Source organism: Brachionichthys hirsutus, chromosome 20 (assembly GCF_040956055.1).
Source record: "Brachionichthys hirsutus isolate HB-005 chromosome 20, CSIRO-AGI_Bhir_v1, whole genome shotgun sequence".
Lineage (NCBI taxonomy): Eukaryota > Metazoa > Chordata > Actinopteri > Lophiiformes > Brachionichthyidae > Brachionichthys > Brachionichthys hirsutus.
In genome coordinates, this window is record NC_090916.1 from 10235719 (window position 1) to 10262931 (window position 27213).

General features: G+C 46.5%; 1 protein-coding gene across 1 annotated transcript in view; it reads right to left on the reverse strand.

The window, feature by feature from the left end:
- The window catches only part of galnt14 (UDP-N-acetyl-alpha-D-galactosamine:polypeptide N-acetylgalactosaminyltransferase 14 (GalNAc-T14)), a 97919-nt gene that overhangs the window by 17140 nt on the left and 53566 nt on the right, over positions 1-27213 (reverse strand). Inside the window, exon 2 of the mRNA XM_068753554.1 lies at positions 9875-9973. Coding sequence (XP_068609655.1) covers positions 9875-9973 — 99 coding nt within the window. The remainder of the gene's footprint in view (positions 1-9874; positions 9974-27213) is intronic.

Here is a 27213-nt window from a genome sequence, read left to right on the forward strand (position 1 = left end):
ACTCTTTTATTTCATTATTTCTGCTCTTCAATGATCTGTGTTCATCATACCCTTTCAATACAGCTAAAGTGAGAGGAATGACGACACAAGAAATGAGAGGATGAAGAGAAATGGAGGGAGAAGCAAGAAAAATGACCTGAAGGGATGTAACAGAACAGAGAGAAAGATGACAAGAGGGAGCATCGAGGATAAAAAGAAAGGAAAGGCAGGAACAAGGCCAGGTTAGGGGACAGAGGAGTCAAGATGGAATAAACAGAAAGAAGACGTAAGATAGTCGGAAAGAAACTACTGGTACAGAAAAGAGGGGGCAGGAAAGAAAAGAACTGAAGATGAGATTGTTGAAAAAGAGGAAATAGGCTAAGCGAAAGGAAAGAACGAAGGAAAATGAGGAATCACACACAACAAAGAAAAAGAAAAGTACAATGAACGTTGTGATGGAGGGAGAGAGCGGGAACGGAAAGGAAGTAGAAGAAGAAAGGAAAAGGAATACTGATAGAAGAAAAGGAGAGGAGTCCAAACACAAAAGAGGGCTGAAATAAGCGATTAAAATGCTACTTATTGTCTTGTTTTTTGGCAGCGATGCGCTGCGTTATTTGGTGAAACTAATGAAAAGATCGGTCGTTCTATTCCGCTTAAAGCAGAAAAGAGGAAGGAAAACTGAAGAAGGGACTGAGGGATGGAAAGGAAAGGAGCAGCAGCTGATTCTGTAGCAGCAAAAGAGGAGTGGAGTGGAGTGGAGTGTCTCTCTCTCTCTCTCTCTCTCTCTGACTCCTTCAGTAGGAATGATGCATGTTGGGAGGAAGGACAAGATGAAAGAGCGAGGGATAAAAAAGAACGAGAGAGAGGACAGTAAGGGAGACAAATAACCATGATGGTAACTCTCTCCCCTCTGGAGTCGAGCAGCAATCAGGAAGGATGGATGAGAAGAGGAAAGGAAGAGAGAGCAGACAAATGGAACGAAGACAGAGGGAGGTATAGAGATGAGGATCTATCCGTTTATCGATCTATCCATCTGGGCGGCTGTGGCTCAGTTGGTGGTTCGAATCCCAGCTCTGACTGTCTGCATGTTGAAGTGTCCTTGGGCAAGACACTGAACCCCAAATGTCTCCCAGTGGGCTGGCAGCAGTCGCCCCCTGGAGGGTGAATGTGTGTGTGAATGGGTGAATGGGTGAATGGGTGAATGCGAGGCCTCATGTAAAGCGCTTTGAGCACCGCTAAGGTGGAAAAAGAGCTTTATGAGTGCAGAACATTCACAGATGAAAGACACAATTCCTGTTTTTCTCCTGCTTTAACCCACCTTTCTCTCTCACACACACACACACCAGTTCATCTCTCTCTCTCTCTCTCTCTCTCTCTCACACACACACCTGTTCATCTCTCTCTCTCACACACACACACACACGTTCATCTCGCTCTCTCTCTCTCTCTCTCTCTCTCTCTCTCACACACACACACACATTCCTGTTCATCTCTCTCTCTCTCACACACACACACACCTGTTCATCTCTCTCTCTCACACACACACACACGTTCATCTCTCTCTCTCTCTCTCTCTCTCTCTCTCTCTCACACACACACATTCCTGTTCATCTCTCTCTCGCTCTCTCTCTCTCTCTCTCACACACACACACACACATTCCTGTTCATCTCTCTCTCTCTCTCTCTCACACACACACATTCCTGTTCATCTCTCTTTCTCTCTCTCTCTCTCTCTCTCTCTCTCTCTCTCTCACACACACACACACATTCCTGTTCATCTCTCTCTCTATCTCTCTCTCTCTCACACACACACACATTCCTGTTCATCTCTCTCTCTCTCTCTCTCTCACACACACACACACCTGTTCATCTCTCTCTCTCACACACACACACACGTTCATCTCTCTCTCTCTCTCTCTCTCTCTCTCTCACACACACACATTCCTGTTCATCTCTCTCTCTCTCTCTCTCACACACACACATTCCTGTTCATCTCTCTCTCTCTCTCTCTCTCTCTCACACACACATTCCCATTCTTAGCGATGAGGCTTAACCCCCCCTCAGGCGTGCTTAGGGAGAAGCTATCTTCACTTCACAGAAAATGTTATCGTGCTTCACAACACGCCGAGCAGCAGCTCTGTGTGTGTGCTGCTCATTTACGCTCCGTGTCCATTTTAAGGTGGGATTTAAACAAACGTTCATGACAGCTGCCGTTTAGACAGCACGTGTATCCCAAGTGCCCCGAGAGGGTGTAGCCCCCGGGGGGGGGGTGTACCCCCACTGTCTGGCATCAGTGGGGTTAATGCTAAATGGGTGTTGTATGACTGCCAGGGAGAGGATTCTCAGAACGCCCACAACAGCACCCACACCCACCCCAGTGGGGCAACAGCGCTGCTTGTCTTGTCTCTCTGCTGCCCCCCCCCTGAAAGCGATGCTTTGAACTCTCGTGAGTCAGACATCTTCTGCTCTGTTGGTTCCTTCACAGACATAACCCACTTCTTTATGTGTATGAGGGATTTGTATTTGCAAATTAGGCGCAAAATTGCTTTTCACTAACTTCATTCCCTGCAGGTGAGGAGTAAAACGATTCCCCACAGTTTAGGCAGCATTACCCTCTGCTCAGTGTGTTTCTATTACAGCCTCTCAAAAACTATTTCCTTCTTCCCTTGTTCATCCTTGATTCTCCCTCCCTTCTTATGCTCTTGGTTGGTCGACCGAGTTCCTCCGGCAGTGACTCATCACTCCCTGCTCTCTCCCTCTGCATCCATCAGTCCTTCCACTCATTTGCATGTCACCTTTGTGGGACTAATAAAGAACTCATCGTATTATATTATCACATCTTATTTCATATTTCCGGATCATCTTATATCTTTGAGATTTATTCTTGATCAAATTATTGTTAATGTCAAGACATCTTGACACATTTATATTTCATATCAGTACAACCCAGGTTGAAAAGGCCAAAAGTATCCGCATTAAACATGTCGCTACTAATCTTTATACATGTTTGCTCATTCCCATCTGATGATGTTTAATCTCTATTATAAATGAAAATCAATCTGGAGTCTGATCACAGATCAGCATCTGCTGAATGCTGTGCAATCAGGGCAAACATTGTCTAATCGTAGCTCAGGCTGAACGTCTAACGTGTGCGATCAGAGCACGCTGTCTGATGAGGAATGTTATACGACGTTGAATAAAGCGGGTCCGGGTCTGAGAAGCCAACCCAGTATCGAAATACATGACCCAGGGCAGCGGTATCTACCCCAGGGCAGCGGTATCTACCCCAGGGCAGCGGTATCTACCCCAGGGCAGCTGTGTCTACCCCAGGGCAGCTGTGTCTACCCCAGGGCAGCGGTATCTACCCCAGGGCAGCTGTGTCTACCCCAGGGCAGCTGTGTCTACCCCAGGGCAGCGGTATCTACCCCAGGGCAGCTGTATCTACCCCAGGGCTGCTGTGTCTACCCCAGGACAGCTGTGTCTACCCCAGGGCAGCGGTATCTACCCCAGGGCTGCTGTATCTACCCCAGGGCAGCGGTATCTACCCCAGGGCAGCGGTATCTACCCCAGGACAGCTGTATCTACCCCAAGACAGCGGTATCTACCCCAGGACAGCTGTATCTACCCCAGGGCAGCTGTGTCTACCCCAGGGCAGCTGTGTCTACCCCAGGGCAGCTGTGTCTACCCCAGGGCAGCTGTATCTACCCAGGGCAGCTGTATCTACCCCAGGGCTGCTGTATCTACCCCAGGACAGCTGTATCTGCCCCAGGGCTGCTGTGTCTACCCCAGGGCAGCTGTGTCTACCCCAGGGCAGCTGTATCTACCCCAGGACAGCTGTGTCTACCCCAGGGCAGCTGTGTCTACCCCAGGGCTGCTGTGTCTACCCCAGGGCAGCTGTATCTACCCCAGGACAGCTGTGTCTACCCCAGGGCAGCTGTGTCTACCCCAGGGCTGCTGTGTCTACCCCAGGGCAGCTGTATCTACCCCAGGACAGCTGTATCTACCGCAGGGCAGCTGTATCTACCCCAGGGCTGCTGTGTCTACCCCAGGGCAGCGGTATCTACCCCAGGGCTGCTGTGTCTACCCCAGGGCAGCTGTGTCTACCCCAGGGCAGCTGTATCTACCCCAGGGCAGCGGTATCTACCCCAGGGCAGCTGTATCTACCCCAGGGCAGCTGTGTCTACCCCAGGGCAGCGGTATCTACCCCAGGACAGCTGCATCTAACCCAGGGCAGCGGTATCTACCCCAGGGCAGCTGTATCTACCCCAGGGCAGCTGTATCTACAACAGTATCTTCACCACCAGCAAGTATGGAGATAATGAATAATGAATAATGTAAAGCGAAGTGGGTTCAGAATCTTGGCCCTGAGCAAGATTCTGAACCCACTTCGCTCCATGGCTGGTAAATAAATAAAATAAAATTGGTTCACAGATATAGATATACAGAGTGAAATCTAATAAAACCCAACAAAACCGAATATGTTCTCCAAAGTTCCACATCTCCTTCTTTCCATCCCTCCTTTCCCGCGTATCTCTCCCAACAGAGACAGCAAAGACGAGATCAGTTTTTAGATCAGAGCTTGATTAAATATCGACAAGCTCCATCTCTACAAAGCAAGCCTTGATCAGGAGGTGAAAAGCTTCAAAAGTGCTCTGAGAAATCAAACGTAGTAACATCCAGCCTGCATGCTGCCCACAAACACACAAAACTCAAAAGTTATACACATTTCTCATATAATTGCAGACTTTTAACACAGACAGAAACGTTTCATTGTAGACAGTAAAAAGAAAACTCATCATGCTATTGTCCGGCTATTCAAGTAATTGTTTCTCCGTTCACAGAGGTGGTCGAGATTAGATTGCAATTTCCTGCTGCCTTTGATGAAATATGTTTGAGAAGCGCAAACAAACTGATTCCTACAGCCGCTGTTGATCAAAATCAAACCTTTTTTGAAGATTCAGTGACAATTTAAGAACAGAAAGCTGGACATTTTCCAAAAGTGCTAATTCTGAAACGAGAGATGACTGATGTTTATTTATTTGACATCGTCAGTAGTTGTTTGCTGCGTTCAAAACACAGTAAATGAAAGTAACATCTACGCGAACAGTAACTTCATGTGACTTATACAAGCTGCAGTAGCAGCTTGGGGATCTTGCTCAACATCATTTCTTTCCTAATGGCTTTTTCAATGTACATTCAGAGTCGTTGAGTCGGGTTTAACACCTCGCTGCAACCAGGCCCGGTGCTCAAATCCATGGACGGATGGATGGACGGATGGGTGGATGGATGGACGGATGGGTGGATGGATGGACGGATGGATGGATGGATGGACGGATGGGTGGATGGATGGACGGATGGGTGGATGGATGGACGGATGGATGGATGGATGGACGGATGGGTGGATGCATGGTATGGACAGATATTTGTTTGCTTGTTTGAATCCTGATTTGCTTCAGAGCAGGAGGGACCAGGTGAAGTCACTGACTGCCACATCCACGGTAACATTCCCACCCGCTGCAGCTGCTAACATGCGCCGCTGAACTTCCCTTAGAGCATGCTAAAGAATTAGCAGAGCTAAGCATACGATCTATTGAAATCAGTTCTTCAAAAGACGAGGCTACAGCATGAATAAACATCTTGTATTAGTCTAATGAATGCAAATGCTATTGTTGTTAATTTTATGATTTAAAAGCAAATAAAATGAAAGTACAAATTAAGTCATGTTGTAGAGCAAAATGTCTTCACATTTCCCCCTGGATATACTGGGAAAAAACTGTGGGTCTCTTTGCCAGCATCTAAATTACAGTAAAACATAAATAATATAGAGTAAAAATAAATATAGCATGTTCCTTTCTGCAGTATTGCGGTTTGCTTATTTCCTGCACACATGCTGGTAAATGCAAAACGTTTTGGAAGATGAGTTTCATGCACTCTAAGTTAGAATGTCTATTTTTCACACACAAAAAAACATTCTGAAAACGCTGCATTAAAACGGCACCATTAGATAATAGTTAAAGTTAAAACAAAAAAAGGTCTAAATTGTTCCCCCTGCTGTATAAGTCTTACTTTATACTGTGCTGCACAAAAAGACCCGTCTCATGCTGTGATCTGGAAAATCACTACAACAATTGATGCTTTGCTTTGGGTCAGCAGGAAAGTAAATTACACACAATTTATAGTTAATGCGCCAAAACCAGCGTCACACTTCATGATGGTCCCTTAAATGTCCTTAAGTGAGGAAGGCACACTTCCAGGTCCACTCAACCGAAACTCTGACCTCTGACCTCTTTCCAGCGTCAAAGTCAGCACATAAAAAGATAATTACTCATGTATTCACACACTCCAACAAAAGTCTTGTGTCCTTTTAAAACTTTACCAAAGTACTTCAGTCCACCTGCATACAGTTAGAAATGTGCAGTACTACTGCCTCTCTGACCCCACCATGCCCCCTGCTTCCCTACTTTCGGGGACAGGCTTTTTACACGCTTACTGTGTTCATGCATTTTTCCACTCGGGTGAATGGCACAAGGCAGTTTGCTAGTTTGAAGTAACCTGGCGGTGTCACTTTCGAATTGTCCTTGAACAACGATGAATAAAATCCAGAGTAAAGACTGAAGCATGAATGGCAGAGCTAAAGCGATGTCCTCTCCTATGGAGGACGATGACAGTCACGCCATTCCTCAAAGATGATCGATGGAAGGACAAACCACAAGATGTTATTTTAAGATTACGCTATATTTGTCTTACAAGACATATTTTCTGTTGCCAGCAGCCCTAAAAAAATATGTTTTGGATGTATTTTCATAATCAGAATACTTTATTGATCCCAGAGGGAAATTCTATTTGCGACAAAAGGTAAGAAAAAGAAATTGAGACGATGCACACAGTGCAGTGACAGAAATATAACAGAAATAATAGAAGGATACAATGATGCATTGTATATTTTAATTGCCACAGGAAGAAAAGTCCTTCCATGGCGTTCCGTTTTTGAGGGGGGTGGTCGAATGTATCTTTGTCCGAGTGCTCCTTTGTTGTACCAGGAGCTGATGGGGGGGGGGGATGGGTGGTGTCCAGGATACGTCGTAGTTTCTAAAGCATCCTTCTCTCCATCACTGTCTCTCAGGAGTCCAGTTTCACCCCCACAACAACACCTGCTTTACGGATGATTAATATATGACAAGTATGAAAAAATAGGTAAAGGTGGAATAAAACAATGAATATTCCGAACTGATTCTAACAACTTAGAAATGCCATGTTTGATTTTGTGGTTTGGTCTCCAGGTAACGCATTCTATATGTAATTCTCATCTTTCAAAACGCTTTGATTAAAATGATTGAAATTCAGGTCCGTAAATGCGTCTGCACACAGCTGATCTGCTTCCTGTCGTTGTTACTACGTGTCCTTCCTCTTCTATCATCCAGACATCCAAACACGCGTCCGACTACACACTGAAAGAAACTTCATGTATTTGTTTTGAACATGTTAACACATCAGACAGTGTCGACAGAGACATACTTCTCCCAGAACACTTGAAACATGTAACTGTCGAGCATGAAAGGAAAAGCCTGACTTCAATTCAGTTCAGTTTTATTTCTTTAGCTCCAGATCACAACAGGAAGTCATCTCAAGGTACTTTACAGGATCAGCAGGGAAAGACAGAACCCAACTTGACCCACGAGAACAAGCACTCTGGCAACGGAGGCAAGGAAAAACTTCCCTTTAACAGGCAGAAACCTTGGACAGAACCTAAGACTCACGGTGAACGGCCATCTGTCTGACTGGCTGGGTTGATAGAGAGAGAGAGAGTGAGAGCGAGAGCGAGAGAGAGAGCAGGAGCAGACAAAAACAAAGCTATAAATGCTAATGCTAGCGACGTGGACTTCAGTGTTGAGGGACACAGGTCCAGGTTCTGCAGCACTACGGAGAGAAGGACCTGAAGGAGAGAGAGGGACAAACAGAGGGAGAGAGAGAACAAGACTACAAGAAGAGAGAGAGATTACTGACATATATTTATAACATGAATAATCAGATAGAGAGGGAGGAGCTTAGTGTGTCATGATGTTAAGCCACCAGACAAGGTCAGAGAGACCAGACTTTGATGGTTTGGACATGTCCAGAGGAGAGACAGGGACTATATCGGTAGAAGGATGCTGAGGATGGAACTGCCAGGGAACAGGACTAGAGGACGACCCAGGAGAAGAGACATGGACGTAGTGAGGGAGGACATGAGAGTGACTGGTGTTGGGGAGGACGATGCAAAAGACAGGACTAGAGGACGACCCAAGAGAAGAGACATGGACGTAGTGAGGGAGGACATGAGAGTGGCTGGTGTTGGGGAGGACGATGCAAAGGACAGGACTAGAGGACGACCCAGGAGAAGAGACATGGACGTAGTGAGGGAGGACATGAGAGTGGCTGGTGTTGGGGAGGACGATGCAAAGGACAGGGTGAAGTGGAGAAGGTTGGGTTGCTGTGGCGACCCCTCAGGAACAAGAAGAAAGTACAGGAGTATCCGTCTGATACGAAACAGGTTTATAATATATATACAGAATATATACATGAACATATACACTATATATATGCAACCTGCCATTCTCTCTCTCTCTCTCAACCCAGCCGGCCAGACAGATGGCCGTCCACCATGAGCCTAGGTTCTGTCCAAGGTTTCTGCCTGTTAAAGGGAAGTTTTTCCTTGCCTCCGTTGCTCTTGTGGGTCAAGTTGGGTTCTGTCTTTCCCTGCTAATCCTGTAAAGTGCCTTGAGACGACTTCCTGTTGTGATCTGGAGCTAAAGAAATAAAACTGAATTGAATTGAATTGAATATACTGCATACATACTTTGTCCCATTATATTTATGTTTGTTGGTCTGCTCAGAAGTCAGCACCAGACCAGAATGAGTGTACGCTGTACATCTACAGAGGGATGAATGAATGAATCCAAACCACAATAAAACCAGTGGATACAGACTGATCTGATTAACTGAGAAACAAACATGTTAACAGTGAAACTGGTTAACATGGCTAATTATTGTTTATTTCAAACACAGGCCACATACATGTGATTGGACATGTGATTGGACCAGCCTCAGGCTGGATGTTTCACACTGATCTGCTGGACTGACAGAAATCATGACTGGGTTGGCTCAATGCGATCCATAGGAGCAGTGTTCTAATGTTATTATGTGTCTAGTAACCTCCAAAAGGACCAGCTGTGAGGCAAGACAGGGTCAACCAATGCAAAATTAAAAGGGGGAAACATTTTAAAACATGGAAATCTAGATGAGCCATGTTCATTGTTCCCACTGAAAATACAAAATAGACATAGCTTAGCAATGCTCTCTATGCCAGTAACCAATAACACACACACACACACACACACTCACACACACACACACACAGCGCATTGAGCAACACTTACAGTACACAGACAACCCGAGCCAAAGGGAGCAGAGGGCTCGGGGAGACAGATTGCCTTTTAATTGGTTGAAAACTGCACAGCTTTGAAAAAGTTTGAAGGGGAGGACACAAACACACACACACACACCACACACATACACACATACACACAACACAAAATGTCCTCTGTGAGAATAAGGGGACGTGGCTGGTTTTGGCTGAGTGGTATAATGAGCTGAATCCAGGCCAAGAAACAAAACCTGGATGTGTGTGTGTGTGTGTGTGTGTGTGTGTGTGTGTGTGTGTTGGGTGACCTGCTGAAGGATGGAATGGTCCAGAGACTGATGCTTGTACTGTATGTGTGTACAATCACTGCATTGCTGCTGTAACTTTGAGCAGCTCATACATCAAAGCCAAAGCAGGAAGTGTCCTGAGATTACACCCGATCAAACTTGGATGTTAAGAAATATCATTGTTATTATACATAATTATATATATTACCTCCTAATGGTGCGTAGCAGGGTGGATCTGGCTTCATTGTGGAAGGTGATTATGATGGAGGTCGGAGGAAGATCAGAGTCATAATGAAGAGAAGTACACCTATAAAGAGAGAGAGAACAGGAGCGTGACATTAGAGCCATGTATCCGTGGAAGCCAGGTCCCATGTTCAGCTAGATTAATCACAGACAGTGAGTCAAGAGTGAAAAACAAACCGTGTTAGATTTTAATTTGATTCAAATGAGAACCCTGGAGGGATGCACGACAGCGTAAAACAACACGAACACAAAGATGTGTGCAAAGGTTTTTGTCTTACGAGCTCTATGAAGAATCCACAATGATGGTCTGTGTGTACTTTACATGTAGAAGATGGATTATAGATAACAGCTAGAGACACCACAATGGTGTGTGTGTGCTTTTTCTGGGTCAGCATCTTTCCTGTCAAAGAGCAGGCAGAGGCAGATACACACAGCGTAATGAGAAGACTGGCCTTCGCCTATCAGATTGATGGATTAGTCACATTTTCAAACAGGAGCAGTCGGCTCCTTCAGTTCTGGCTTTCATTTTTGAAAACCTCACCTTCCTGAAATGTGTCCGTGTAAAGCGTAACGAGTCGTAGCGCACAATTAGCCGGTCTAACGCATGGCTAACTGCTGCTTCCATCGTGCATCTTTCATTATCTGATTACTGGAGGCATTCATTCCTATAACGTTTCATATTGCGTACGATGTGAAAGATAAAAGTAAAGGTCAAGTACAAAGCATTTCAGCAGAAAATTAGCAAATATGAAATATGAGTCATCATCCATAAGATAATGGCCACGTTGGTCTTCTGTGACAGCAACTCATTATCGCCAGGGCCCAACGTTAGCAAAGTTAAGCTACCAGACTCTTCAAAGCGTTTCCCGGCTAGGGGATCATCTTCTTCAACGCTCTCTGTCTCCTTGGTTGCCCTTCCTCAGACTACAAAACCATAACTGCAATGTGTTTCCTCGTTTGACAAAATAGTTTTCAACAATTGGTAGTTTAAAGAAAATGGTATTATATTTATCACAAGAAAACTAGCTAGCATTTCCAAGTTATCAAGCTCCTTTATTGTGGAATCAGCTCCCTGATTGGTTCGTGAGACAGACACCATCTCTATGTTCAAGAGTAGATTAAAGACTTTCCTTCCTAACAAATCTTATAGTTAATCAATGCGCTCTCTCTCTCTCTCTCTCTCTCTCTCTCTTTCTCGTAAAGAAGCCGCGACAGACTAGTTAGCAGATGGCCGTGTCACATTATACCTCTGTTGTGGTCGTCAACACATGCGCAGAAGCAGATTTTGCGACTATGCAAGGCCACTATTTGCCACTATATAGCCCCGCCCGGCCGCTAGTTGCCCCCACATACGGGTGGCAGTTGATTTGTACGGTTTTTATGTGTCATTAGTACGATGGCCTGTGAAAGGGGGCTCAACTCCTAATTTGTTGTATGAACAGCTCGGCACACAACATCATCAGTGCACATGAGCATCTGGCTGTGAAATGATATGATCAGCAGCTCATTTACTCACAATGTGTGCTTTTTTCTTTGTTGAAGCCACAATGGCTAAGTGGGGTAACAATATCACCACAGCAGATTACAAAATGAAAACACACAAAAAACCTTCTGAAACAAGCACCTGGTGCTTCTGTGTTCGTGATACAGTATTTAAATATGAATGCAGGGGGGGGGGGGGGGGGGGGGGGGGGTCTCGGCCCTTCCTGTCAGACAATAAAAGCAAAGAACTCCGAAAATAGAACTTCAATTGTCAACTGGATGCTATTTAAATGAAGCTTTAGAGAGACTGAATGACGTAAACAGAAAAGTATGAACACAAACTAGACAATGATAAGACTAGGTCGGTGTGTAACGTTTAAACACACATACACACACTTTTTAATGTGAAAGGAGAACACGCTCGAGCAGACCGCTGTCACTCCACATCCAGATTTCTCTGTATTTCTTTGCTTCCACCTTTTGTCCTTCATTGTCTCTATCTCTACTCCCAGTGAGAGTAAGAATATGCGCTGTTCACGTTTGTCATATCATATCCCATCATGCCGCTCCGCACCTCCCCCATCCCTCCATCACTGGTTTTCCTGCAGTTGATTTATTCAGCAGCTCGACCACAGAGGAACAATGAGAAGATAAAAATGAGCTGCTCATCTGTGTGTGTGTGTGAGAGAGAGAGAGAGACTGAGAATGTGGCTGAGCGAGAGACAGACAGAATGTTATGCTGACAGATGACTGATACCGAGCCTGATATGAACATGCTTGCCCACTCTTGTGTGTGAGAAGCTCCGTCATCCTCCCGGATGATAGAGCTTCTCACCCTATCTCTACGGGAGAGCCCAGCCCCCCACAGAGGAAGCTCATTTCAGCCGCTCGTGACCATAGGTGAGGGTAGGAACAGAGATCGACCGGTAAATCAAGAGCTTCGCCTTTCGGCTCAGCTCCCTCTTCACCATGACGGATCTGTGCAGAGTCCTGTCGGTACCTGTCTGCTGCCAGTCCGGCGATACGACGATAAAATCGATCATCGAACTGCGGCCTATGGTGTCCTGGTGCCAAGTGCACATATGGACACCCTTATGCTTGAGCATGGTGTTCGTTAAGAACAATCTGTGACGAGCACAGAAGTCCAATAACAAAACACCACTCGGGTTCCGATCAGGGGGTGCCATTCCTCCCAATCACACCCCTCCAGGTCTCACTGTCATTGCCAACATGAGCATTGAAGTCCCCCAACAGAAAGAGGGACTCCCCAGAAGGAGCACTCTCCAGTACACCCTCCAGGGACTCCAAAAAGGGTGGATACTCTGAACTGTTGTTTGGACCATAGGCACAAACAACAGTCAGGTTCCGTCCCCCCACCCGAAGGCGGAGGGAAGCTACCCTCTCATTTATTGGAGTAAACTCCAACATACAGGCACCAAGCGAGGGGGGGCAATAAGTATTGCAACTCCCTCCAGAGTTGAAGAGAGTCCAACCCCTCTCAAGAAGGGTGGTTCCGGAGCCCTTGCTGTGTGTCGAGGTGAGGCCAACTATATCCAGTCGGAACTTCTCAACCTCGCACACCAGCTCAGGCTCCTTCCCCGCCAGAGAGGTGACGTTCCACGTCCCTAGAGCTAGTTTCTGGAGCCGAGGGTCGGACCGCCAAGGTCCCCGCCTTCGGCTGCCACCTCATCACAAAGCACCTGACCCCTTTGGTCCCTCCTATGGGTGGTGGGCCCACGGGAAGGAGGCCCCAAGTTGCCTCTTTGGGCTGAGCTATAAGTCAATTCCGAATTGAATTATAGCTGTTAGAAATCTCTCTTTCTAATATTAAATGCACAGTAGGCCAAAACGCAGGTACCCCCCAATCCAGATGAAATTTGGTAAAATAGAGACCCCCACCCTACATGACTGTGTCAAATTCCATAAACATCAGTCAATCAATCGAGATATTGAGGAACATTTTGAAGCTCCATTGACTGCAATGTTACCGAAAATGTCAGTGATCCAGAATCCAGAATCTCTTCGGATCATCACCAAAATGTAATCATCTTTTCCTGGTAACATTCCCAATATTTCCTGAAAGTTTCATCAAAATCCGTCTGTAACATTTTGCGTTATATTTATGCGATTACATAACCTGGAGATAAAAATAGAATTTTGACTGAAATGTTCATATTAATCTAAATAATGATGCTGTCAATATGTAATCAGATTTATGAGGTTATTTGACACAAGGCAAAATTAACAAAACAGATGGAGAGGAGGAAAATATGAGATGCACACTTTACTGTAGAGTTCTGTCCAGATGGTATAAAAATCATTTCTATTTGATGAGAGAAGAGCTTTTTGGCCTGATTGTGTGTGGACATGCTGGCTATTCATAATTCAGCACACACACCTACCTACCTCTGATTTATACATCTAACACTCTTCTCTCCCCTGCTGTCCTTCACTTGCTCCGCCCCTGGGCTCTTTTCTATTCTCCTCTTCTCCTTCTCTCTCCCTCGTTGTTTATTCCATTTCACTCCTGACTGAAAACAAATGAATGAACTAAATGCTTCACCTCAGCCACACATCCTCCAACCTTGGTAGATGTAAAGGTTGTTATTATTGCTTCCCATAATGCCCTATATTATGATTCCTGGTCTGTTATGCCTGATCAAGACAACATTCCACTGAACCTGATTGAATCAGGGATGATGGGCATAGATGCACAGCAGAGGAGGCGTGTGCCCCATATGTCGAGGCTATTGTCCTCTCAAGGTCACACCGTTTGATTTTGCGTCCCGTCTCTACACATTAAAGCTAAAATGTCTGGAAAAAAACAACTTTAAAACAAATACAAATGAGAAAAACATGATGGATGTGAACACTTAATGATAGATACATGCTTTACAAACACATATTTGCATCAACATGCCACAAACACTTGTTTGTGTTTAACTGTGTTACTGACAAATGCTTAAGGAATTAATGAACAAGCACCGATAGATAAATGGGCTGCTTCATTTTTCATTCATTGCTTTCAGAGGAAATGGTGCTTCAACGGTGTTAGCGCTGCAGCTCGCCCCTGTTCCTTCAGTCACACAGATTATATGCGTTCCAAAAATCAGCCAGTGTCTGAGGAAGATCAATCTGTCCCTTTTAGAAAGCTCCATTGTTGCCCCCAGTCAGCCTTGCTGTTCAATCACTATTGATATGGCACACTGTCAGGCCGATGGATCGTAGCTTGGTGGGTTGGGACTTCGGTTAGGAACTGGAGGGTCACTGGTTCAAGTCCTGGCCCAGACGAAACATGTTAGTGGGCTGGTGGATGGAGAGCGGCCAGTCTACCTTCAGAACACTACAAGGTACCCTTGAGCAAGGCACCGCCCCCCACAACTGCTCTGGCTGCTCCACTCATGCTGGCGCCTTCACCCTATGCCCTCTCCACATGCTACGGGGTCCCTGTGCACACGGTGTGATTGTTCCGGGGGGGCCCTTGTAATAGCGTGTAAATGAGATGTTGTGTTCAACATTAATTATTGTCTTTAACAATGATAATAACACTTGCTTACTTTTGTGCTGCACATTAATGTGTTTTGTAAATGTTTAACTGAGCTGAGGACAGTAACACCTGTGGGCAGTTTGAACAATAGGATATGGGATTTGATATGAATGTGGTAATTTAAAAACTCGGGCAGCTTGCTGTGGTTGGGTAGCACTTCTGCCTCACAGCGATTTGTCGCGAGTTCCAATCCTTTTTCCAATCCTTTCTGGTTTGTCTAGTTTATGTGTTCTCCCTGCTTATGTCCTTTAGTATTTCTTCCACAACAAGCAACACCGATGATTTGAGTGGATGACAGGAAATAGCAGCCGTTGTGCAGTTGATGTATTGTTTGTAAATAAATGGATTACAACACCAAAAGCTCTCTCAGTGTTGTTTTTATTGTTATTGAGACTTTAATCTTTCATTGGGTTCAGTGTCTGCATAGTCATAGTACATAATATTCTGTAGGTCTTGAGCGAACACCGCTGGTACTGCATCGAGCAAAGTCATTCAATTCTCAAATTGGTCGTGGAAAAATTAAGAGAACCCTTGGCCCGTTGTCCTGTTGCATCAGCCCAGGGCCGGCCCTAGCCATTTTGGTGCCCTAGGCGAGATTATGATTTTGCGCCCCCCCCCCCCCCCTAACGGCAAACATAATATATATAAAACATTAATAACAACAGCCACATGACGGACCTTAAAAGTTTAATTATTCTTCAAAACAACTAGCACACGCTATACAATACAAATAATAGTTAAATAATAATAAAATAAAATAAAATAAATAAACAGAAATAAAACAGGGTTACTGTTCAGATTAAGAGGAAATTAAAAGTCCTGACAGCTTCCACACAAACAATGCAAAACAGATACAGAGCAAATAATTTTTCCATGATAGCTTACATTTAAAATTTTACACGTCTGGACTTCCTTGCGGCAAAGGCATCGATGGTATCATCAAATGATACCTGTCTTGAAAGATCATGATTTACGCTTATTAAAGCGAGTCCATTGAGACGCTCTTGTGACATCGTGGATCTCAGGTCAGTTTTTATAAGCTTTAGTTTGGAGAAGCTCCTCTCTGCAGCAGCAACTGTCACTGGAATAGTGAGAGCAATTCTCACGGCCACACGTTAGGATAAATCTCCTTCAGTTTCTTCTCCTGTATGAAACGGAGAAGTTCCAAGGTGGTCATTTTGGGTTTTTGGTAAATCTGGGAATGATTGCAGCTCCAGTGCCAGTTCCTGTTCATCCAGGTCGGACTGCCCATTCCAGCTCAGGGCACTGCTCAGTCTCTCACACGGCTTTTCCAGCTCTTCCTTGGGCAGCTGAGGGAAGTCGACAAGCACACTGAACCTTTTATCGACTTCACCCATTGTCTGTGATCTTTCCCTTAGTGACACAATGCAGACATCGACCACCATATTGAAAAAGGAAATCTTCAGTCAGTTCCTCATCAGGAGCCTCATAGGAGAACTGTCTCTTAGTCTCTTCTGCTTAAGAACAGCTTCAACGTTCATCTCCTCACACATTTCTTTGGCAGATGCTTGTGCAGAAGCAAATCCAGTGTCTCTGTAGCTGGTAAGAGAGGCTTCAGTTTTCTTCAGATCAACTGCAACATCCGTCTGCATTGTCTCAGACTGCAATAACTTGTTGACATGCTGAATTTCTGTCAGGATGTCATCCCGTATCACAGTACAGACAGAGAAACGGTATGATGCAACCTCTTCAGCTAAAGACTGTGCCTCAATTTTTATCACCGGATCTGTGGTGTGGTCTCTCACTTCCAAAAGTGCATCTCTGACTTTTGCAGCCTGGTATCTCACAGCCTGTACACTGTTGACCCAACTTTCCCACCTATCTGACCGTGTTTTTAAGATGGACCATCCCTGAGTGGAGGCAGAAAATAGTGTGAAAAGCTTCTGCAGGTAGCCAAAGTAACCACTGGCATCTGCAGAGCTTTTTGCCCATCAGCTCCCACCAGATTTACTGTGTGTGCACTGCGTGGCACAAATAAAGCTCGATTTATTATGCTGTGTTCTTCTGGCATGTACGCACATCAATGAACAGAAAGAAGGAGAGCATATCTGTAAAGACAGATAAGCCACGGTATAATGGCGTTCTACCGTCGTATGGAGAGGGAAACTATCCCAGCTTCGACGCTGCGCACGGAGATGACGCATTCAAAGGCGTCGGAGAACCATGGTGTGTTCACGAACATGGGACATGTGACAACTCACGTCAGAACGAACAATTATCGGCTGAAAACGCGTCTATGAGCCGTGCAACGCCAAACCAATAATATGGGCTTTCTAACATACGTTTATTATTTTCCTTTTTTTTTAAATATATATATATATATATATATATACATATATATATTTTTTTTTCGAGGCTTGGAGTGGCGCCCCCTCCAGCAGGTGGCGCCCTAGGCAATCGCCTAGCTCGCCTACGCTTAGAGCATCAGCCAACTTGTACAGTTCCAGCACAGGGATCGACCTTCACATTATCCTACAGTATTTGTTTGGGATACACTTGGAAATTCTTCTTCCCCTCAATGATTACAGGCTGGCCAGGCGCTTAGCTGAATAGCTCAAAGCCGAAAATGCGTTGTAAAATGAAGATAAGCTATTTAAGATTTATGAATTTTATGAATTTATATTCATTTTCCAACGCTTTCTCGGCTTTAGCGGGTCAGGGAAGTTGCCGGAGTCTGTTTCAGGGGAGAGGCGGATTCCTTTACAGTAGACACTCTCTCTCTCTCCTTCGACATGGCAATGCAGACGCCACAGAGAACAAAACGACCAAATCTTGAGTTCTCCCATCGATTTTCATCTCCATTTTCATCTCTGGCTTCTTCCTCACGTCTTTGCTGACGCTGTGGTTCAGACTGTAAAGGCTGAACAGATGAGCTGATCGCTGCTAACAGGTCACTGCCATGCTAATCAATAGCAGTGAGCTCGGCGCTGCAGCCGTCACACTCAGGCTGCCTAGCGAAGTAAACGACATCGGCGACCCCCAAACAAAATAGATTTTATATCTTGTAAGAAATAATTTAATATTTTTGTCTATGTATTTACATAGTAGAGGTACATTCTTGTGTTTTAGACCGATTTGTAAAAACAGTCAGGGATCGCTTTAACAAAGGGGCAACAAAGCAAAGTGTCAAATATCAAGCTTTTTCAATGTGATATTCTTCAGGATAAATCTGGGAAATCATTTTGTTTTCACTCGGCAGCATCATGTGTAACGCTGTCAGCTTAATCTGAGCAGAATAGCAGCATGGCTGCTGGAGCGAGATAGGTTGGTAAGCTTTTCACCTGTGGCCTCTCTTTTCTATTCCCACTCTCTCAGTCTCTCTTCTACAGGTGTTGACAGAAGAGATGATGGCCTAGTTTTGGCTGGTTAGGCAGGAACCATTTACATATTTATACACACACACACATTGTAGGTGAAGGAGCAAGCAAGGGATGGAGAGAAAGGAGAAAAGAAAAAATACAGCAAGGGACAGTTGATAATGCATTATTTCTTCCTAGGCTGGAAAATTCCATTCGGAAAATGTTTGAGTCGGTGACTCCAATGAACAAACAACTTAAATAATGAGGTCAGCAGATTCACTTGCCAATCCCGAAAAGGAGTGTAAATATTTTACCATTAAAAAATAGACCAGGTTGTGGCAACATAAGCTTATGTAGTCCTTTACAATCTGTACGCAACACATTCAAGAAGAATAGAAATAGAATAGAATAGAAATCCTTTATTGTCATTGTCAACACGGTAACACACAGTGGTTCTACGACATGTCAACACGGTAACACACAGTGGTTCCACAACATGTCAACACGGTAACAAACAGTGGTTCTACGACATGTCAACACGGTAACACACATTGGTTCCACAACATGTCAACACGGTACCACACAGTGGTTCCACGACATGTCAACACGGTAACAAACAGTGGTTCTACGACATGTCAGCACGGTAACACACAGTGGTTCCACAACATGTCAACACGGTAACAAACAGTGGTTCTACGACATGTCAACACGGTAACACAGTGGTTCCACAACATGTCAACACGGTAACAAACAGTGGTTCTACGACATGTCAACACGGTAACACACAGTGGTTCCACGACATGTCAACACGGTAACACACAGTGGTTCCACAACATGTCAACACGGTAACACACAGTGGTTCCACAACATGTCAACACGGTAACAAACAGTGGTTCTACGACATGTCAGCACGGTAACACAGTGGTTCCACAACATGTCAACACGGTAACAAACAGTGGTTCTACGACATGTCAACACGGTAACACACAGTGGTTCCACAACATGTCAACACGGTAACACACAGTGGTTCCACAACATGTCAACACGGTACCACACAGTGGTTCCACAACATGTCAACACGGTAACAAACAGTGGTTCTACGACATGTCAACACGGTAACACACAGTGGTTCCACGACATGTCAACACGGTAACACACAGTGGTTCCACAACATGTCAACACGGTAACACACAGTGGTTCCACAACATGTCAACACGGTAACACACATTGGTTCCATGACATGTCAACACGGTAACACTCAGTGGTTCCACAACATGTCAACACGGTACCACACAGTGGTTCCACAACATGTCAACACGGTACCACACAGTGGTTCCACAACATGTCAACACGGTAACACTCAGTGGTTCCACGACATGTCAACACGGTAACACACAGTGGTTCCACGACATGTCAACACGGTAACACACAGTGGTTCCACAACATGTCAACACGGTAACACACAGTGGTTCCACGACATGTCAACACGGTAACACACAGTGGTTCCACGACATGTCAACACGGTAACACTCAGTGGTTCCACAACATGTCAACACGGTACCACACAGTGGTTCCACAACATGTCAACACGGTACCACACAGTGGTTCCACGACATGTCAACACGGTAACACTCAGTGGTTCCACAACATGTCAACACGGTAACACACAGTGGTTCCACGACATGTCAAAACGGTAACACTCAGTGGTTCCACAACATGTCAACACGGTACCACACAGTGGTTCCACAACATGTCAACACGGTACCACACAGTGGTTCCACAACATGTCAACACGGTAACACTCAGTGATTCTACGACATGTCAGCACGGTAACACACAGTGGTTCCACAACATGTCAACATGGTAACACAGTGGTTCTACGACATGTCAAAAAGGTAACACACAACGGTTCTACAACATGTCAACACGGTAACACACAACGGTTCCACGACATGTCAACACGGTAACACACAGTGGTTCCACAACATGTCAACACGGTAACACACAACGGTTCTACGACATGTCAACACGGTAACACACAACGGTTCCACGACATGTCAAAAAGGTAACACACAGTGGTTCCACAACATGTCAACACGGTAACACACAGTGGTTCCACAACATGTCAACACGGTAACACACAGTGGTTCCACAACATGTCAACACGGTAACACACAGTGGTTCCACAACATGTCAACACGGTAACACACAGTGGTTCCACAACATGTCAACATGGTAACACACAGTGGTTCTACGACATGTCAACACGGTAACACACAACGGTTCCACAACATGTCAACACGGTAACACAGTGGTTCCACAACATGTCAACACGGTACCACACAGTGGTTCCACGACATGTCAACACGGTAACACACAGTGGTTCTACGACTTGTCAACACGGTAACACACAGTGGTTCCACAACATGTCAACACGGTAACACAGTGGTTCCACGACATGTCAACACGGTAACACACAACGGTTCCACAACATGTCAACACAGTTGCACAGATGTGACAATAAGGAAGGTTGTAGTGGTACTTTCAGTCGTCATGCTGTATGATCATCATCATCAACATGATCGTCATCACCCAAACATCCACGTCACACGGAAATGAGGACACTGAGACTCGGGGGATCTCATTTCAGCCCCTTCAGCAAGCTAGGAGGCTAAAAACAGCTCCAAGAGCAGACACACCAAAGTTGAGCACTAGCTTTCATTGCAGATGTGAGAGAGAGGAAGAGGGCGTCAACTATAAACAACCAATGCGTTTTTAATTTGAGCAAATCCCAGAGCGCCTTTGGTTCCTTGTTAGTGCTAATTCAAATCCCCCAGCTCAGAGGAGCGCTTCATGTTTTCTGGCTGTTTAAAAAACATGAGGCTGCGACTGCAGGGAGATGCTTCAACCCATGTTACTTATATATTTATACTTTGAAGTTCCACAACTGACTGACTGCCTCTCAGTGTGTGTGTGCGTGTGTGTGTGTTTACCACATGGATCTGTATATCCGTAGATGGATTAATGGGAGCTACGTATTTTGTATGTCAATGCTAATACTCTGTGTTTTAATGGATGTAAAATGTCTCTGTGTGTGTTTGCTTTTATGACTGATATAATTGGTGCTTTTATTTCAAGTGTGATTGAAGACGTTCCTCCTCTCATCCAAGAGTCTTCTTCAGTTCTGAGAGACTGCTAGAAAGTCCAGATACTTACACTCATGTTAGAGCACAGGTGGAGGAAAGTATCAGGTGTGCTCTGTGATAGGAGAGTGTCAGCAAGGATGAAGGGAAAGGTCTACAAGACAGTGGTGAGGACAGCCATGATGGACGGCTTAGAGACAGTGGCTCTGAGGAAAAGACAGGAGGCGGAGCTAGAAGTGGAGGAGATGAAGACAAGTTCAAAGAGGACAGACTTTGATGGTTTGGACATGTCCAGAGGAGAGACAGGGTCTATATCGGTAGAAGGATGCTGAGGATGGAACTGCCAGGGAACAGGACTAGAGGACGACCCAGGAGAAGAGACATGGACGTAGTGAGGGAGGACATGAGAGTGGCTGGTGTTGGGGAGGACGATGCAAAGGACAGGGCTAGAGGACGACCCAGGAGAAGAGACATGGACGTAGTGAGGGAGGACATGAGAGTGGCTGGTGTTGGGGAGGACGATGCAAAGGACAGGGTGAAGTGGAGAACATTGATTTGATGTGGAGACCCCTGACGGGACAAGAAGAAAGTACAGTAGTAGCAGGATACTGGAGATATTTCTCCATTCATGACTTGAACAAATGTAATTGGAAATGTTCAGAGTACAAGATGTCTTTTTTGTGCGTGTTAATGAGCATGACTGATTTGTTTAGTACTTTTCCTTGAGGGAGAACAGTAAATAGAACGAGACCAAGAGGTTGGGATAGATTTTTTTTTAAAGTGATTGAATGTCTGCACAAAATAATGTCCTTCTCCCCATTCTGTCTTTCCATTAATTATTTCTTCCGATAATTCTCTCTCTCCCTCTTTCATCCTGTCATGTCAGAGCAAACACAAGCTAAACTCAGACAAGTTGTTGCACAATAAAGTAGATGAAAGATCTCTGTCAGAGAATGACAGGAGGGAGAGAGGAAGAGAAGAGGCTGTTCATTTCTGCCTATATCAGCTGATTGGACTTCAGAGGGAGAGAGATTTGGGACATAGAGAGAAGGGATGACAATAGCTGGAGGCAGAGGATGAAGGAGATGACAACAAAGGAGGGTGAGAAATTGAAAGACAGAAATGGAATAGGTAAGGAGGAGTAAAAGATGAAGATAAGAACCATAACAAACTAAAACAAACCAAATAAAGGTTATGGGAAACACAACACTACCATCACTACCATCTGCCTCTTCTTGCTCAGATCTCCTGAGACCTGATCCAGACTCTTTGTGAATCTGGTGTTCCGGGACAACCCTTGGAATTACGGTTGGATGAAAGGGGGAGAACAACAAGGACAAATAAATCCACTGCACTTTCTCTTCAGAACACCGTCTGTTGGTTCCGTGTCTCACCCTCGATGGGGCAAGGCAGGAAATAACACTAAATAAAACATAAAGCTAGTCTGCCAAGCGGGCAGGTCACGATCACATACAAAATAACATGCATGAAACTCCAACAATGCCTGACATTATGTATGATGTCATATTCGAGCACAAATGAAGACAAGTTAGAAAAAAAAACAAAGTACAGTGGTACTTCTACTTACGAATGTCCCTACATCCAAAAGTTTCAGGTTACGAAGTATCTGAATGGGAAAATATTGCCTCTCGTTACGATTTTCACTTCAGGATACGAAGTCAAAAATAGCTGCTCGTAGCTGCTCTGCCATTGGCTATCGCCTAAAATCTGCCTGGCAACCCGTTGCGTATGCGTGTATCCCAGCATGCTATTCGTGTCCCCCTTGTAATGTATTTGGTCCATGCCTGATGCCGTAGTTACGTGATGACGTAGGCACGTTAGTTTGTGGTGTGCGCTAAATGTAGCATGTAGCTCTGTGACCGGCTACGCCTGATTAAAGAAAGGTTTTGTTCCTGAATCCGTCTCCTCCTTCCGACCATCCGTAGAGGTTAAAGACTTAACACCCCTCGTGTCACCCGGAAAAAGTGTTGACAAGTCGGGCTATTGCTCATTATGATGACGTCTGCCTCGCACATTTCCGACGGATTGTCAAAAGCCGGCAAAAGCAGACGTCATTGGATCAGTTTTTCAAGAAACGCGAGGCAGAAAACACCGCAAAGGACCAGTGAACAAAGAGGACAAAAAATAACAGCTAACAGGTAGATTAATATTTTTATTATTTCCTTTATTCTTTGGTTTTTTTACATGATGTGCCTCTCGTTTTATGTTTATTGTGCGGTAATCTAATTTTAACATGTATTTGTTTCATGTTCTGATGCGCTTTTATGATTTATTAAAAAAATATCATACTTTTGCGGGGCTTGGAACGGATTAGTGCATTTACATTCAAAATGCGTCTCTACTTAAGAAGTTTTCACGTTACGAAGCTACTCCCAGAACGGATTAAATTCGTAAGCTGAGGTACTACTGTATGACAATGAAAGAAAAGGATCAATGATGAGACCTTTTTTGATGCTTCCACGGGAAAAGGACCGTTGCTGCATGCTTGTTTTGTCCCGTGTTTGTTGATCTGTTGTGAATAAACGCACTTGTGTATCTAAACAGAAAGGGCATTAACATCTGGCAATGTTATTGCAACGGTGGCGCAGGTGGTTGAGCGGGTCGTCATATGGTCGAGAGGTTAGCGGTTCAATTCCCAGCTCCCAGCACATGCATCTTGAGATGCCGGCCGAGGAGGCGGAGTTGGAGCCATCTACAACTCTGAGCTCCAGATTAACCCTAAACCTAAATTAAACTACGCCTCCTTTGAGAGTCTTATTCTTAGTCTGTCACTCCCAACACGGAAATCAAGCCAGCCAGTCCTGATTGTTATAGTTTACCGCCCTCCAGGCCCAGACTCTGATTTCATGTCAGAATGTTCTGAATGTTTAACAAGCTTAGTTCTGAAAGCAGAACAGATTCTTGTTGTGGGAGATTTTAACATTCATGTAGATGTCAGTGACGACTGCCTTGCTACTGCCTTCCTCTCATTGGTAGACTCAATTGGCTCCTCCCAGAAAGTGAAAGAACCCACCCACAGCTTTAATCACACCTTGGACCACAAGTTCATCACTTTTACGTTTGTATTATTGGACTACGTTCCATCAAACAGAACTGCCTTGACTAGATGTCTGTCTGATGGTGCTATTGCTGAATTCAAAGAAGTGATCCCGTCAGCATTAAACTCTTTATCGAGCCTTAACATTACTGAGGAGTCGTGTGGTAACATTAGCTTATTGCTCTGGAGTCTGCGAACTCCAGAGCAATGCCCCAATGCCCCATGTAGCATTGGCAGCATTTGCCCTTGGGTGAATAGACACCAGGGTTATTAATATTTGCAGGAACTCCCTCGGGAGATAAAACGGACGCAAAGAGACAGAAAGAAGTTTAACATCAGGAGTGCACAGAGTGACCCGGACTACAGAAGCGTGACCCCATTTCCTGTTAATATATGAACAGAGACCACCCCCCAGTGATTTCCCTGTCACTGCGGGGTCTCTGTCCAGACGCAGCGGTTCCCCGAAGCCGTCTATTTTCAGATCGGACTGCAGATCCTGCTGCTTGAGCCACGTCTCAGTCACAGCCATGAGACACGCACCAAAGCATCCACCTTATTACGAGGTGACTGTACGTTTGCAATCATGGTCAGGGGAAGGGGAATCCTCCGGTGGTCCTGCGGTTTGAGCCGCCCCCGGACTCCTCCCCATTTGCCCCTCTTCCTCCCTCTTTACGTGGGCTTGGAAGCCCCAGAGAGGAATCATGACGACGGATAATCTCCACCGGGAAGGCGGCAGCGTCCACCGCTCCTACCCCAGTGTCCACCGCTCCTACCCCAGTGTCCACTGCTCCTACCCCAGCGTCCACTGCTCCTACCCCAGTGTCCACTGCTCCTACCCCAGCGTCCACTGCTCCTACCCCAGCGTCCACCGCTCCTACCCCAGGGTCCACTGCTCCTACCCCAGCGTCCACCGCTCCTACCCCAGGGTCCACCGCTCCTACCCCAGCGTCCACTGCTCCTACCCCAGTGTCCACTGCTCCTACCATAGTGTCCACCGCTCCTACCCCAGTGTCCACTGCTCCTACCCCAGTGTCCACTGCTCCTACTCTAGTGTCCACCGCTCCTACCCCAGTGTCCACCGCTCCTACTACCCCAGTGTCCACTGCTCCTACCATTGTGTCCACTGCTCCTACCCCAGCGTCCACTGCTCCTACCCCAGCGTCCACTGCTCCTACCCCAGTGTTCACTGCTCCTACCCTAGTGTCTCGTAGTAGCAGGAGAAACTCCCGTCCATACTGGCATGTCTCAGGAAACACTCAAAAGGCCAAAGCAGAGTGCCAAGGAAAAGAAAAAAGCTATCAGCCCTCGGTAAGTCATTATTATGACATAGAACTCTTAAAAGCTTGTAGCACAAGCTAAAAGCGATAAAAATGTGTTAAAAACACAATTAAAGACAATAACAGACAACACACACTCTCACTACTGCTGCTGCGTGTCGCCTCATCCAGCGCCACCGCCTCAACCAGCGCCACCGCCTCAACCAACACCCCCGCCTCAACCAGCGCCACCACCTCAACCAACACCCCCGCCTCAACCAGCGCCACCGCCTCAACCAACACCCCCTCCTCAACCAACACCACTGCCTCAACTAGCGCCACCGCCTTAACCTACGCTGCCACCTCAACCAACACCCCCGCCTCAACCAGCGCCACCGCCTCAACCAACGGCGCCGCCTCAACCAGCGCCACCGCCTCAACCAACGCCACCACCTTAACCAACACCCCCGCCTCAACCAGCGCCACCGCCTCAACCAACACCCCCGCCTCAACCAACGCCACCACCTTAACCAACACCCCCGCCTCAACCAACACCCCCGCCTCAACCAGCGCCACCGCCTCAACCAACACCCCCGCCTCAACCAGCGCCACCGCCTCAACCAACACCACTGCCTCATCCAGCGCCACCGCCTCAACCAGTGCCACCGCCTCAACCAACACCCCCGCCTCAACCAGCGCCACCGCCTCAACCAACACCCCCGCCTCAACCAGCGCCACCGCCTCAACCAACACCACTGCCTCATCCAGCGCCACCGCCTCAACCAACACCCCCGCCTCAACCAGCGCCACCGCCTCAACCAACGGCGCCGCCTCAACCAACACCCCCGCCTCAACCAGTGCCACCGCTTCAACCAGCGCCACCGCCTCAACCAACACCCCCGCCTCAACCAGCGCCACCACCTCAACCAACACCCCCGCCTCAACCAGCGCCACCGCCTCAACCAACACCCCCGCCTCAACCAACACCACTGCCTCAACTAGCGCCACCGCCTTAACCTACGCTGCCACCTCAACCAACACCCCCGCCTCAACCAGCGCCACCGCCTCAACCAACGGCGCCGCCTCAACCAGCGCCACCGCCTCAACCAACGCCACCACCTTAACCAACACCCCCGCCTCAACCAGCGCCACCGCCTCAACCAACACCCCCGCCTCAACCAACGCCACCACCTTAACCAACACCCCCGCCTCAACCAACACCCCCGCCTCAACCAGCGCCACCGCCTCAACCAACACCCCCGCCTCAACCAGCGCCACCGCCTCAACCAACGGCGCCGCCTCAACCAACACCCCCGCCTCAACCAGCGCCACCGCCTCAATCAACGGCGCCGCCTCAACCAGCGCCACCGCCTCAACCAACACCCCCGCCTCAACCAGCGCCACTGCCTCAACCAACACCCCCGCCTCAACCAGCGCCACCGCCTCAACCAACACCACTGCCTCATCCAGCGCCACCGCCTCAACCAGTGCCACCGCC